General features: G+C 38.3%; 1 protein-coding gene across 1 annotated transcript; it reads left to right on the top strand.

Annotated features, from left to right (window-relative positions):
- Positions 1 to 7416: 7416 nt before the first annotated feature.
- Positions 7417 to 14905, top strand: p2ry13 (purinergic receptor P2Y13). The gene is made up of 2 exons (XM_016232791.1): positions 7417 to 8118; positions 14580 to 14905. The coding sequence occupies exons 1-2, from the start codon at positions 7417 to 7419 to the stop codon at positions 14898 to 14900; spliced, it is 1023 nt and encodes a 340-aa protein (XP_016088277.1). The 3' UTR covers positions 14901 to 14905.
- Positions 14906 to 15098: the final 193 nt, after the last annotated feature.

Raw genomic sequence — 15098 nt, 5'->3', positions numbered from 1 at the left:
TAATTGAACAATTATATGATTTAATTAACTATTAGCATTTCATTAAACTCACAAACCCCCGGCAGTTCCTTCACAAACCCAATTTGGGAAAACTTGACATAACATAATGATTAATGCACTTCATCTTTTTAATAACAATGAATGGAATATATTCTTAATCTTTGTATTTTTATATCAATATGGTACAAGATTATCCTATTTAAATCAATGTGAAAAATGAGATAGGTCAAAAGTAATCTAAAAGTAGTCTGAATATATAACCTAAAATGTGTACAACTACAATATTTGTCATGTAATTTGGAGTCAGTAACGGATTACAATTTGTGAGTAATTTACCCAGCTGTGATCATGCTGTAACAGCTACATTGGTGAATCAAATGTTTTATTTTATGTTTTTTTAATTTTATTCAAACCTGCAATGACTGGCTCGTGGATGTAAGGGTGCCAGCAGACAGTCTGTCTTAAAGTGTACCAAGAAAACTCATACCTCAGTGTCAGTCATTGGGGTAACACTTTATTTTGATAGTCCATTTAGATACCCGACTAACTAAGTAATTTTGCAAGTACATGTCAACTGCCAGTCATTAGAACCGTTGCAAGGGCTGTGTGAAGTGTGCGACAAAGGCCCAGGATTTAAAGGGATTTCAGAGAACAAATAGAATGTATTGTAATGCATTTGAACTATTTGCAAATAATGTTTATTTTAAAATATGTACACATTCACTCTTAATCATATGACGAAAACGGCTCTGTTAATGTGTTTTGTGTCGTCACATTAAAACCAGATAACATGGATCAGAATGACGTATTTTCTAATTAAAAATCAAATTGGCAACTTTTGACAAGAGAAGTTTATGTCACTGGATGACTGTCAGTCATTTAGCAGTCGATAGAGTATATTAAATTGTTAAGGTAGCCTACCTTTAATTTTTTCACTGTTAAAACTGATGCATTGTGCAGTCATTTACACTGTTAGTTCACTAAGGCCTAAAAATATAATATTTTGCATGTTTTGTCATCCTAAGAAGATACAGAGCGATGCAGTGCAGCAAAGCAGCATCAATAATATCAGATATTGGGAACGTGTCCTCCTCAATGTCTACCGATATTGCGTAATGCAAACAGTACAGAATCACTCAACAATATCATTCAAAGACTTTTTATTCATAAGTAAAATCTCCTTCTATTGTAAAAAATGTCAGACTTAAAAACAACTGTCCTTCCTGTTTTAAAGAAGACAGCACATTTCGGACGGCAGTAAAAATAAAGAAACAGCAAACATATTAAAGCGTCTGAACACCAACAAGCCTCTAAACACATAAACGCAAAAGCTTCATCATTGCAGAGCTGCAATTTTAACCACTCTTAAAGGCACTATCTAGACAAACCTCATTCTTTACATGGCTGGGAGGGCAAATAATAGCATTGTAGCTACAGTAACTAACTCGCATAATGCCAGTCATTAATGTATTAGACTGTCTGCCTAACACTTTATTTTGATGGACATTCTACTGACTACAAGACTATAGTGACTGCAAATACATGTCAACTAACCATAACCTAACACACACACACACACACACACACACACTAACACACACACACACTAACACTGACATAAAAGTCTGGCAAAAAGTCATATATTCAAATTTTTTGTCTGCTGTGCGATTTTCCAAAACTTGTAATAAAGCAATAAGCCCCAAGAAGTCATGGTTTACAGTGCATTTCTAACAGCTAAGGGGCGTTGTTAATGTGAATGTGAAACTGTTTTTGTTTTTCTGCATTCACATGCGTGTGAATGTAAATCAGTGGAGAAAAGTCTATGTGACTGCCTTTAAACTCATCAGTGTGAATATGCATTAATCTACAATAATAGTCTTCTGAAAATAATATTTAAGACTGCTTTCTAGAATATTTGAGCTATTCAAGAATTTTTAAAAGCCTAACATTTTTATTCATGGTTAGAGAGTCAGACTCTTAACCCAAAGGTTGCGAGTTCGAGTCTCGGGTCCGGCAGGGATTGTAGGTGGGGGGAGTGAATGTACAGAATGTCTCTTCCACCTTCAATACCACGACTGAGGTGCCCTTGAGCAAGGCACCGAACCCCCAACTGCTCCGGTGTGTGTGTTCACGGTGTGTGTGTGTGTTCACTGCTGTGTGTGTGCACTTAGGATGGGTTAAATGCAGAGCACTAGTTCCTAGTATGGGTAACTTTCACTTTAAAGACCCATGGGAACCTTGTGTTCCTCTTTGGTGGAATGAGCTACCAACCTCCATCTGATCTGCTGACACCATCACGACTTTCAAGAAACAGCTGAAGACACCTCTTCCACAAGCACTTACAGTAACTACAGTAACCACAACCATAAACCAAGACACTATACTAACTCTTATTATTGGTTTGTTTGTTTATTCTTTAAACTCGGCATAGTGTGCTATTAATATTGTTGCTCAAATTGCATGTGACGTTCCTTGTTTATAAGTTGCTTTGGATAAAAGATTCTGCTAAATTAATAAACTGAAGTTGAAGATACAGTAGCACTTCAGGAGAAAATACATATTTTGGTCACACTTTATTTTAAGAACCAATTCCCATTATTAACTAACTGTTAGCTAACTGTTAACTATGACTTTTCTCACAATAAACTCCTAATTCACTGCTTCTTAATATTCAGCAAGGTAGTTGTTAAGTTTATGTATTGGGGGGATTAAGGGATCTAAAATATGCTCATGCAGAATAAGGCATTAATATGTGCTTTATAAGTACTAATAAACAGCCAATATGTTAGTAATATGCATGCTAATAAGCAACTAGTTAATAGCGAGAATTGGTCTCTAAACTGAAGTGTTACCAATATTTCTCATTAATAAATACAACTGAAGAATTCCTCCTTATATGAAGCTGAAGACATTCCATTCCCATTTGCTTGATCTTCTTATGCATGTCTGTCGAAGAAAACTGCAAGTTTAGCACGTGAACAATGTTTTTTTCTTCTTTACTGTATTTTTGCACCAGAACTGAGTGCAAAAACTTTTTTTGCACCATGCAGGGTTAAAAATAATTGTGCAAAACTGGCTAGAAATTAATTCAGTTTTATTTGTAAAATCTGATATTTAATTTTGTGCACATCTACCAGTTGTACATTTATACCACATATATGCAGCAATGTTCAAATAGTAGCTAATAGTAGCAGAAAGTAAGTTCGATCTAGACAGTGTTTTTCAGTATGTCAGCTAAAGCAGGATGAATTCCCCATACTGAGTCTTGGTTTAATTTTTACCAGTTTAGGGAGTTTTTGCCAGCCGCTGTTGCCTTTGTCTTGCAGACTGTGGGAACGAGGGCAAGTCATGTTTATATTGATCAATAGGAATTGAGAAAAACAATACGGAAATAAAACTAAAATGTGTAAAATGGAAACACATCTCTGTGAAGATAGAGATGTAACACTGAGCATATGATTCTTCTAATTCTTCTGATTTTTGTGTGTGAGATCTGGGCAGAATCTGGGTAGAAGATTCCTTTTCTTTTAGTTTTTACTGAAATTCAGCCCATGTCATCAATTTTCAATTAAGCATTTAAGTTCTAATTCTGCAAGAGCACCTGCCCTGCCCTGCTAACTTTCGACATCTCTTGCCACAGCCACCACAGTTACAGTGATAGTTCGCCCAAAAATGAAAATTACCCCATGATTTACTCACCCTCAAGGCATCCTAGGTGTATATGGTTTTTTTCTTTCAGACAAATACAATCTGAGATATATTAAAATTGTCCTGGCGCTTCCAAGCTTTATAATGGCAGTGAATGGGTGATATTTTTCAGTAGTCCAAAAGAAGTCAAATAAAGCACATACATCCATAATAAAGTGTCTCACATGGCTCCGGGGGGGGTGAATAAAGGCCTCCTGTAGCGAATCGATGCAGTTTTGTAAGAAAATATTAATATTTAAAACATTATTAATGGCAATATGTAGCTTCCGCTAACTGTCGTATGATGGATGATGGATGGATGCACTTTATTTGACTTCTTTTGGACTACTGAAAAATAACACTGCCATTATAAAGCTTGGAAGAGCCAGGATATGTTTTTATATAACTCCGATTGGATCCGTCTGAAAGAAGAAAGTCATATAAACCTAGGATGGCTTGAGACCAGAGGTGTAAAGTCCAGGGGTCAGAAAGTAAAAGTCCTGCCATATCTTTATTCCACTCATGAACTGCAGCAGCTGATTTCACCAGAGGTGGGACCAAATCATTCCTTTCAAGTCACAAGCAAGCCTCAAGTCAAATCCCAAGTCCTAAAAGAGTTAAAGTTAATGAGATAATTAAGTGAGGGTGTGGGTGTTTTCTGGTTTCAGAATCCCCAGATAGCGTTTTGCCATTTCACTTATATACCCAGACCAGAACAAAGAAATCTTCAAAACAGCTGTAATTTAAAACATAAAATGACCTTTTGGTTTGTTAGGATCTCATGACCAAGGGTCACATCTGACCAGAGATAGGAAAACATTCTCACAGACCCTGAGGAGGACACACCCCTCAGCAGAAGAACAGAATTCTACAAACGTTTTCAATCTTTCTCACAACATACTGTAAGTGACTGCTGTGAAACTGAGACCATTTTACCAATCGCACAGAGACCTTTAGAACGAGACCAAACATGAAAGGGTTAAGACCATGAATTCTGAAGACATAATAAATACAGTATGCAAGACATGTTACATAGTGTATTTACTGCCCTTGAGCTGTATAAGGATGGTGGACAATGGTGCTCCAATGATCATTCCAGTGATCCTGACTGTCCTTTACCTTCTACTTTTGCCCAATTTGGTGGACAAGCCAAGCCATTACAGAGGTGCACGTGACAGACTCAGTGACTGCTATGAAGAGCTGCATCAGCTGCTATCAAAGGAAGTGCAACGAGCCTTTTTCACAATGCTGTATTAGGAAACAGATACTGTTTAGGGAATGCAAAATTTAGTTGGGTTTGCAGTATTACAGTACAAGTGTGGTAATTTAGGAAAAACTGCAGTTGTTAATACTGATGTTGCACAGTTAGGTGAGAGTGCAGGAAGAGGCAAATACTCACAGAGTTGAGGTTCATTTAAATTCCACAAACAAACCACAGGGGGTGCATTCGAATGCTGAAAGCACCAACTGCTTTACTTCGGATTCCAGTTCCTCCAGCTCTTCCTCAGCCTTCACCTCCCTGGAACTAGAGGGCCAATGTATCTGTGACGAACCTGACTCTAGGGAAGCAACGGAAAGAACACAAAGACTGATACGATCTGTTGACTTCTAAAAAGAGAAAGGGAAATGTGTAAGCACTGCTACTGTGGTGCTGGCTAGAGGACTAGAGAGAGAATGAGCATGTGTCCTGGATGTACGATGGTTCCCTTCAGGTACTGTACCAGTCAACCAGTTGACCGCAGGTGAGCTACCAGATAACTGCAACAACTCGGGTTAGAACAGGCAATGCTAAAAACTAAAGTAAAGAAAACATTTTCACATTTCTGCCCTCACTCTCTCATATAGTGCAAAGAGGCCAGTTATCTATATAATGTTACCAACTGTGTGTATAAATAAACATGGTTAAAAAATATTTCTAGGTGTGAATAAAAAAAAAGGTTCACCACTCCATATGATGAGATTTGCTGGCCTGATGAGAAAATGCTTCTAGGCATCAACAATGCAGAAAGTGTGTGTGTGTGTGTGTGTGTGCGTGTGTGTGTGTGTGTGTGTGTGTACATGTGCAAAACTGTGCATCTGTTTGTGTGCATACTTAGCAAACATTTAGGGAATTGTCCCCAGCACTGAGCTAAATCTGACAGAAACCTTTCTTGGGGGACATCCAGGGATGTCCTCAATGATAAAATAAAAAAAAAACAGGAACAAATAAATGCAAATATTGTTAGCAAATAGACAACAATTTATAAATATATTTTACCATATATAAGATTTTTTTGTGTGGTTAGAGTTAAGGTGGGGTTTAGTCTGTGGTAATTATAAATATCTTTATATAAAGTAAATAGAAATATATGGTATGTCCAAACTAAGTCAGTCTCAAGTCTCAAGTCTCAAGTCTCAAGTCTCAAGTCTCAAGTCTCAAGTCTCAAGTCTCAAGTGCACTGAGCTAAATCTGACAGAAACCTTTCTTGGGGGACATCCAGGGATGTCCTCAATGATAAAATAAAAAAAAAACAGGAACAAATAAATGCAAATATTGTTAGCAAATAGACAACAATTTATAAATATATTTTACCATATATAAGATTTTTTTGGGTGGTTAGAGTTAAGGTGGGGTTTAGTCTGTGGTAATTATAATTATCTTTATATAAAGTCAATAGAAATATATGGTATGTCCAAACTAAGTCACAAAGTCTCTCTCTCTCTCTCTCTCTCTGTGTGTGTGTGTGTGGTTACACAGAAGCACATATTGCACTGTGGATACAGCTGCCGGAAAGTGTTAAGCCATTTATTAATTCTTCTTTGAGCTGTTCTCACGAGTCTCTAAAACACTTTTCCTGGTGAGTGTTTGTTCTCGCATGCATATATGTAATTGTAATGTATGTCTGTGTGTGTAGAAATGTATTTGTTTCCACTTTCTCTCCAAATGAATTGCAATGTGTCAAAATTAATTGCCATTATTTATAAGCATACTTTGGTTTTGTTATTTCTGGTTTCTTCTATTTGCTTTAGCAATGGTTTTTCAATAGAATTAAACAGAACGGGAGATTCTTTGTAAAGTGCATTGGTGTGTTCATCATAACTCATTAATTTTCCCATTGAACATGCATTGTTTTCTATTATATCAATGTAGTTGTGCTGTTTGTAGCTGTATGTGGATAAACTGTTCAAGTATGTTCCAATACTGCATTCAGCTGTATTGACGTTCTTCTTCCAGGTATCAAGATGAACACGAGTCAGGTGAACGCTTCACTCAAGTGCGAGAGGGACACTAGAGTAACGTCTGTTCTCTTCCCTTGCCTGTATGCGGCTCTCTTTCTGGTGGCTTTTGTGTTGAACAGTCTGGCCGTCTGGATCTTCTTCCAAATCAGCAGCACTCCTGGTGAGTGTTTGTTCTCGCATGCATATATGTAATTGTAATATATGTCTGTGTGTGTACAAATCTATTTGTTTCCACTTTCTCTCCAAATGAATTGCAATGTGTCAAAATTAATTGCCATTATTTATAAGCATACTTTGGTTTTGTTATTTCTGGTTTCTTCTATTTGCTTTAGCAATGGTTTTTCAATAGAATTAAACATCATCATAACTCATTAATTTTCCCATTGAACATGCATTGTTTTCTATTATATCAATGTAGTTGTGCTGTTTGTAGCTGTATGTGGATAAACTGTTCAAGTATGTTCCAATACTGCATTCAGCTGTATTGACGTTCTTCCTCCAGGTATCAAGATGAACACGAGTCAGGTGAACGCTTCACTCAAGTGTGAGAGGGACACTAGAGTAACGTCTGTTCTCTTCCCTTGCCTGTATGCGGCTCTCTTTCTGGTGGCTTTTGTGTTGAACAGTCTGGCCGCATGGATTTTCTTCCAAATCCGAAGCACCTCAACCTTTGTCGTGTACCTGAAGAATGTAGTCGTGGCCGATCTATTGATGACCCTTACTGTGCCTGTGAAGGCACTGACCGATGCGGGCTTGGGTTCCTGGCAGCTCCGGGCTTTTCATTGCCGGTACTCAGCTGTGCTCTTCTATACCACTATGTACATCAGCATCCTCCTCCTCGGATTGATCAGCTTGGACCGGTACCTAAAGATTGTGCATCCGTTTGGAAAATGCGCTCTTCAGAGGGTCAGAGTGGGTCAGAGACTGTGCGCAGTTGTCTGGGTGGTTATGTTGTCACTGGCTCTGCCGAACGTTATCCTAAGTAACCACATGCCACAGATTTCCTCTGGTGCTAAGCTGCGATGCACCAAGATGAAGGGGAAGATGGGACTCCTGTGGCATGAAGGCTTTAATTACTTCTGCCAGGTTGTTTTTTGGGGTACATTAGCACTTATGGTCGTCTGCTACACCTTCATCAGCAGGAAAGTGTTTGAATCGTACCGTGCGTCACAAAGCAGCAGTGACACAGCCAGCAAACAGACCACATCTAAGGTATAGTGCACTTTCTGTTACCTCTCTATGCACCCCTGAGAGTGCAAACAATGACATTCTGTAAAGATGCAGGTAATGGGAGATAATCACACCAAAACTACACATTTTGGATGTCTGCCTTATCTGACTCATCCATTTCAGGTCTTAGATTTGAGTTAATACTAAAGCGTCAAGTTCAGAAATGTTGCTGTTGGTCTGCCTCCAGGAACTGGGGCGGGAAACTCTAATTCAAGGAAATGATGAAGATTAATGGAGACATGAGCTGCATACAAAATACTAAATTTGGTTTGAAACAAACAACGGAAAAATAAATAAATACAAAAAACACAAAAAATAAACATTTGGTCACTTTATTTTAAGGTTCAATTCTCATTATTAACAAACCATTAACTATGTCTTTTGCCTCAATAAACTCCTAATTTTTTGCGTATTAATAGTCAGTAAGGTAGGTATTGGGCAGAATTAAGAATGCAGAATATGGTCATGTAGAATATGTGCTTTATAAGTACTAATAAACTGCTAATATGTTAATAATAGGCATGCTAATAAGCAACTAGTTAATAGTTAGAATTGGACCCTATACTAAAGTGTTACCATTCTATTTAGCAGTATGCAGGGCTTGACATTAACTTTTTTTGCTCACCAGCCACTGTGGCTAGTGGTTTTCCAAAATTACTAGCCACAAACTATGCTTTATATGATTAAAGTTACGGCAAATGTACTTATATTGATTTCCAGGTCATTTTTTGTCTATATAAAGGACATATTTCCCCTAACCTTATTAAATGTATGCATCATCTTTCATATCAAATTCTTACATTTTATTAATGATTTCACTTAATATAATAAGACACTATAGGGCTGATACCAATCAAATGAACTCGGTATCGACAAAATAGATCTGCGGAAGAAACAGAAGTACCTGAAGTGGCATTTAGATGCATTTATGCAGACAGTTTAATAAAGCTGAAATGTGGAATGAATGCATTTACACTATAACAACTGATAAAATAACAAATAAATATAAAATAACAACTGCATAAATAATTTTATGAGCTTAGTGGTTTAAATCAGTTTTAAATATGCGAATATGAAATGCTGTAAAAATGCAATGATACTACTTTTAAATATATGATATAAATATATATAAAATATCATATAAAAATATGATAGCTACTCTTAAATATGAAAGTGAACCGCCAGTAGGCAGCAGCAAGTGAGTCATTGAGCCATTCATTCAAACAATTAATTCAGATGCTGATTCATTCAAGAATGAAGCAAGTGCCCGTCTTTATGAATGGGTTATTGAATCATTGACTCACCCTAATCATTCAAATACCCTGAATCATTCAGTAATGAAATGGTGATATGTGTTGCTCAGAGATGCACAGCTGTTCTGCTGTGATCTTTGTTTGGCTAATGAGAGTGACCGTGTTACACGCCGCTGATGAAATCCACCTGCTTTTGACGTGTTGGTGGGTTTTATTGTCAACCCCTGGTAGTATGGATAAAATTCAGATGTGTTCCATTAGCTGCATTCATGTCATATTATAATTACTGTAATTCCAAGATGATAACACTTCAGCTTCATTCATCGCACCAAAAGATAAACTGCAGTGCTTTACAGCTATAGGACAGGAAGAGCTAAATAAACTTATCACTGCATCTAAACCAACAACATGCCTGTTAGATCCTGTACCCACTAAATTACTGAAAGAGTTGTTACCTGTAGCAGAAGAACCGCTTCTCAATATTATTAACTCGTCGTTGTCTTTAGGTCACGTCCCAAAAACATTCAAGCTGGCGGTCATTAAGCCTCTTATTAAGAAACCACAACTAGATCCTAGTGAACTGGCTAATTACAGACCCATCTCAAATCTTCCTTTTATGTCTAAAATTTTAGAAAAAGTTGTGTCTGCTCAATTGTGCTCCTTCCTGCAAAAAAATGATCTCTATGAAGAATTTCAGTCAGGTTTCAGGCCCCACCATAGCACAGAAACTGCACTTGTTAAAATTACAAATGACTTGCCTCTTGCGTCAGACCAAGGCTGTATCTCATTGCTAGTTTTACTTGATATTAGTGCTGCGTTCGACACTATAGATCATGACATACTCATAGATCGATTACAAAACTATACAAGTATCCAAGGGCAGGCTTTAAGATGGTGTAGATCCTACCTGTCCGATCGCTACCACATTGTTCATTTAAATGGGGAGTCATCTCAATTATCACCAGTAAAACATGGAGTGCCACAAGGATCTGTCCTAGGTCCTCTGCTATTTTCGATATACATGTTGCCACTTGGTAATATTATTAGAAAATACGGGATTAGTTTCCACTGTTATGCCGATGATACTCAACTATATATCTCAACAAGACCAGATGAAACTTCTAAATTATCTAAGCTAACAGAGTGTATTAAAATGTAAAAGATTAGACGACCAATAATTTTCCCCTATTGAATTCGGGGAAGACAGAGATATTACTTATTGGACCAAAAGACAATTTGCAACTAGACGGATGTATGGTTACTTCCTCTACAGTCAAAAATCTGGGTGTTATATTAGATAGCAACTTGTCTTTTGAAAATCATATTTCCCATGTTACAAAAACGGCATTCTTCCATCTTAGAAACATTGCCAAGTTACGAAACATGATACCTGTTTCTGATGCAGAAAAGCTAGTTCATATAGCACAGAAACTGCACTTGTTAAAATTACAAATGACTTGCTTCTTGCGTCAGACCAAGGCTGTGTCTCATTGCTAGTTTTACTTGATCTTAGTGAATGAATGAATGAATGAATGAATGATGCATTTATATAGTACTTTATTGTGTATTGTTGTACACCCAAAGCGCTTTACAATCATATGGGGGGTCTCTCCTCAACCACCACGAGTGTGCAGCATCCACTTGGATGATGCAACGGCAGCCACAGGACAGCGGCGCCAGTGCGCTCACCAGCTACAGGTGGAGAGGAGAGAGAGTCATAGAGCCAATCAAGTGGATGGGGATTATTAGGAGGCCATGATTGACAAAGGCCAGGGGGGCAATTTGGCCAGGACACCGGGGTTACACCCCTACTCTTTACGAGAACCAGTCTTGGGCTGCAGGGTGATATAGCTGTGGTGCTGCGTTTGCTGCGTTTGCTGCTGTCATTTCGTCTAGTTCTTGTGTATTTATGGGTACACAGAGCAGTTGAGATAAATCAGGCAGGTTATTTGTGAATCTGTCTTTGGTGGCTGGAACAATAGTTCTGCCCGGACGATAACGCGGAGCCATATAGTTAATATTAGTAATACGCAGCATGCACGATACAAGGAAATGGTCAGTAACATCATCGCTTTGAGGTACGATATCTATATCAGTAAGATCAATTCCATGCGATATAATTAAATCTAGCGTATGATTAAAACGATGAGTGGGCCCCGTGACGTTTTGCTTGACTCCAAAAGAGTTTATTAGGTCAGTAAACGCAAGTCCTAATGCATCATTTGTATTATCAATGTGAATGTTAAAATCTCAGACAATTAGCTCTTTATCAACAGTAACCAATAGGTCTGAGAGGAAATCTGCAAAGCGTTGCGTTCCGTCTCGCGGAGGGGAGCGAAGCAGTTCCGGGTGGAGATCTCGAAGATCGGAGGCGGCAGAGGGGGAGAGGTCGTCACCCGGTGCCTGGCTCGCGTCTTCCGCTGCGGGTGCACCCAGGGTCCGTGGTGTCCCGGGGCATTGTTTTTTATTTGAATTAGACTGTATAATTTAAAGATTTTAAGCAAAGACAGAAGGGTCTGACTTTAGAAAAAGTATGGTACATAAGACACCTGCATGCACACACACACACACACGCACACACACAAAAACAGCAGAAGGGCTGAATTAAAATGCAAATCTCTTCTCTGACAGCAGGTGGTGCTTATGGAACAGCAGTGATACAGTGTTTCCTTGGTTACTGCAGAAAACAAAGCAGCTGCGCTTATAAATGCTACTTTAATGTGCTTTATATAGAGGCAAAAGGAAAAGAAAATACCATTGAAACATTTCTCAAGTCAGTTCCTCCCATTATCTGTTATTTCCACCACTTAATAACGTAAATTTTCTTGAAAATATGATGACGTTTTATTTCACGTCATTGCGTTTGCCTGGCCTCTTGTGTTGAGTTATTTTGTCCTCAACCATTAAAGTATTCGATTCTTGGTTAACATGTACACCACATTCACCGGTTCTAACTCTACAGCAGCACCAACTCTATAGCGGTTTGCCCGAGCATTGCAATTATTTTGCATTTACTAGATTTTGCATCTGTCCTGTGCGTGGCATACTATTTCTTCTTAAGAAGTGAACATTAGTGCTTAGAGGGAACATTGGCTGTCTCCAAAAAGAGGTTCGCCCACTGGCTAGTGGATGCCATCACGCTGGCATACCGTATGCAACTCGAGCCGTACCCCTGAGTGAGAGAGCTCATTACACTCGGAGTGTTGCTGCCTCCTGGGCACTGCCACATGGTGCCTCTCTGATAGACATTTGTAGAGCTGCAGGCTGGGCTACACCTAACTGATTTTACACATATGAGATTTTAGGAGATTTTACATCCCTCCTGCCACAACCTTGAACAACCTCTGGATGCCCATGATGCATTCTCAGCTCCTTAGAACAAATCTGAATGAGTAGATGCACACTGCCATCTTAAATATGTGCAGGGAGTGGTGTGGCATGCAAATGTTGTCATCTTGGAATTATGGTAATGCAGCTATTTACCATGTTGTCACTGTTATGTGACCTATCAGCATCAGTTGTGTTGCTTCACTGCCATTCACAAATAGTCTCCTGTAGCCTCTTGGGATGGTAAAGTGTCCATTAAATGCACACTTAAGCAACTGGCAAGTAGTAGGTCATCTGGGTGTTTTTTGTCTTCAGTTTTCAAATTCAAACATACATGTTCCAGCTGTGCAGAATCAGCCTTTAGCATTTCATTAACCAAGAAGTGCCTCCTTATACAGGAAGAGACTGGCATGTAAAACAATCAGCTGTAATTTGATTAGTTTGTACATGCAGTTTGGTTTATCTGGAATGGAAGAAAAAGCAAACAATAAAAAAACAATAACTAATTATGTTTGTCTGTACAGCTGACATGCCAAATTCTGTCTCAGCTTCTGGCATGGTTCATTTGGTTCTCAAAAGAAGCATATCAGGCAACACCGAATTAATACCCGTAGATCCTGATGATATGTTGAGGTCTTATGAAGTGAAACAATTGGTCTGTGCAACAAATTATACATACAACATTATTATATGTATTCCATAGTTTTCTAAAAACTAACATTGAGAAACATAATATGAAAATCTGAAGCTTAATTCCATGAGCATCATGACCCGAGATCAGTGTAATATGTAAAAGCTTGTGTACAGATTTCTTTGTGGCACAGTGGTGTACCAGGGCTATACCAACACATTCAGCATGAGACTCACGCAGTTGACACTGTTCTCATGCTTTCACGCCACATGTCTATTTCCTCACACAGTGAAAAGCCCCCTCAAACGAAAGCAAGAAAACTCTCATTTGGAACTGTAATAATAGCATACTGGCATAACAGTGTTGGCAAACACTCAACTGCTCACTTGTGTTTGCACTTGTTTATTTTATAGCATCGAGCTAGGTAGCCAGGCACTTCTCTTGATTTCTCAAACACAAGATTAGCCATTGTGTTCAAGTTGTTCAGAATTCACTCACCGCTCAAATGTTGACTGTTGTGTGTGTGTGTATATATATATATATATATAAAATGCATTTCATGACCCCTTTAATCAACTCACATTTTTACACAAAATGAGAAACCATAAAAATGTTCATTTGGCCCCTTCATTCAAGTGTTCGGTTCATGTATGTGCATATCAGTTTTCTCAGTTCAGTGACTGAAGGAAGTGCAGCGCTGAATCAGTTCATTTATCATAGGATCATATATGTGACCCTGGAGCACAAAACCAGTCATAAGAGATTTGTACATGCTTTCCATTGATGTATGGTTTGTTAGGATCGGACAATATTTGGCCGAGATACAACTATTTGAAAATCTGGAATCTGAGGGTGCAAAAAAATCTAAATATTGAGAAAATCATCTTTAAAGTTGTTCAGATGAAGTTCTTAGCAATGCATATTACTAATCAAACATTACGTTTTGATATATTTACGGTAGGACATTTACAAAATATCTTCATGAAACATGATCTTTACTTTATACTCTAATGATTTTTGGCATAAAACAAAATTATCTGGCTACTTAATTAATCCGAAAGGGAGTTTTGAGTGAATAATCTGTAGATCTGTACTGCTCAAGCCACAAACTTTTTCAGACGGTCCATATACGGCTTCACTGTTGTTGAATTGCATTAAATTCTTGATTTGACAAGCTCTTGTTTCTGGTGTACAGTGTGTTAACCAATGCTAAACTCTTCTCTCCTCCACAGGTGTTTGTGGTTGTGGGTGTTTTCTTCGTTTGCTTTGCACCCTTCCACCTGGCCCGAGTCCCTTACACTCTCAGTCAGACCCGCAACACTTCTGCCCAGTGCTGGGCCCAAAACCAGCTGTACTATGCCAAAGAGATCACGCTCTGGTTATCATCTACTAACGTGTGCCTGGACCCTCTCATTTATGTTTTCCTGTGTCGAGTCTTCCGCAGGAAGCTCACAGCTGCGCTGAGCCGGCGTCCGCTCCCTCACGCTTCTCTGACAGAGACCTCCACAAAAATAGAGATGCCAAACAGAGCCCACTGTGTGACAGACCCCTAACCCTAACTGCAACACCAACCAGGATTTAACTTGTCATTAACAGCTTTCTCCTCATACTTTCCAAAAATTCATTTTGTAATATATATATTTTTAATAATAATAAAATAACTGTAATTTTTTGTACAGAAATATGCAAGCTTCTGGAATTTTTTAATATATATATATATACATATATATATACATATATATATACATATA

Source organism: Sinocyclocheilus grahami, unplaced genomic scaffold (assembly GCF_001515645.1).
Source record: "Sinocyclocheilus grahami isolate Dianchi unplaced genomic scaffold, SAMN03320097.WGS_v1.1 scaffold419.1, whole genome shotgun sequence".
NCBI lineage: Eukaryota > Metazoa > Chordata > Actinopteri > Cypriniformes > Cyprinidae > Sinocyclocheilus > Sinocyclocheilus grahami.
Note: the sequence above shows the minus strand (reverse complement) of the source record. Positions and strands in the feature narration are given on the sequence as shown.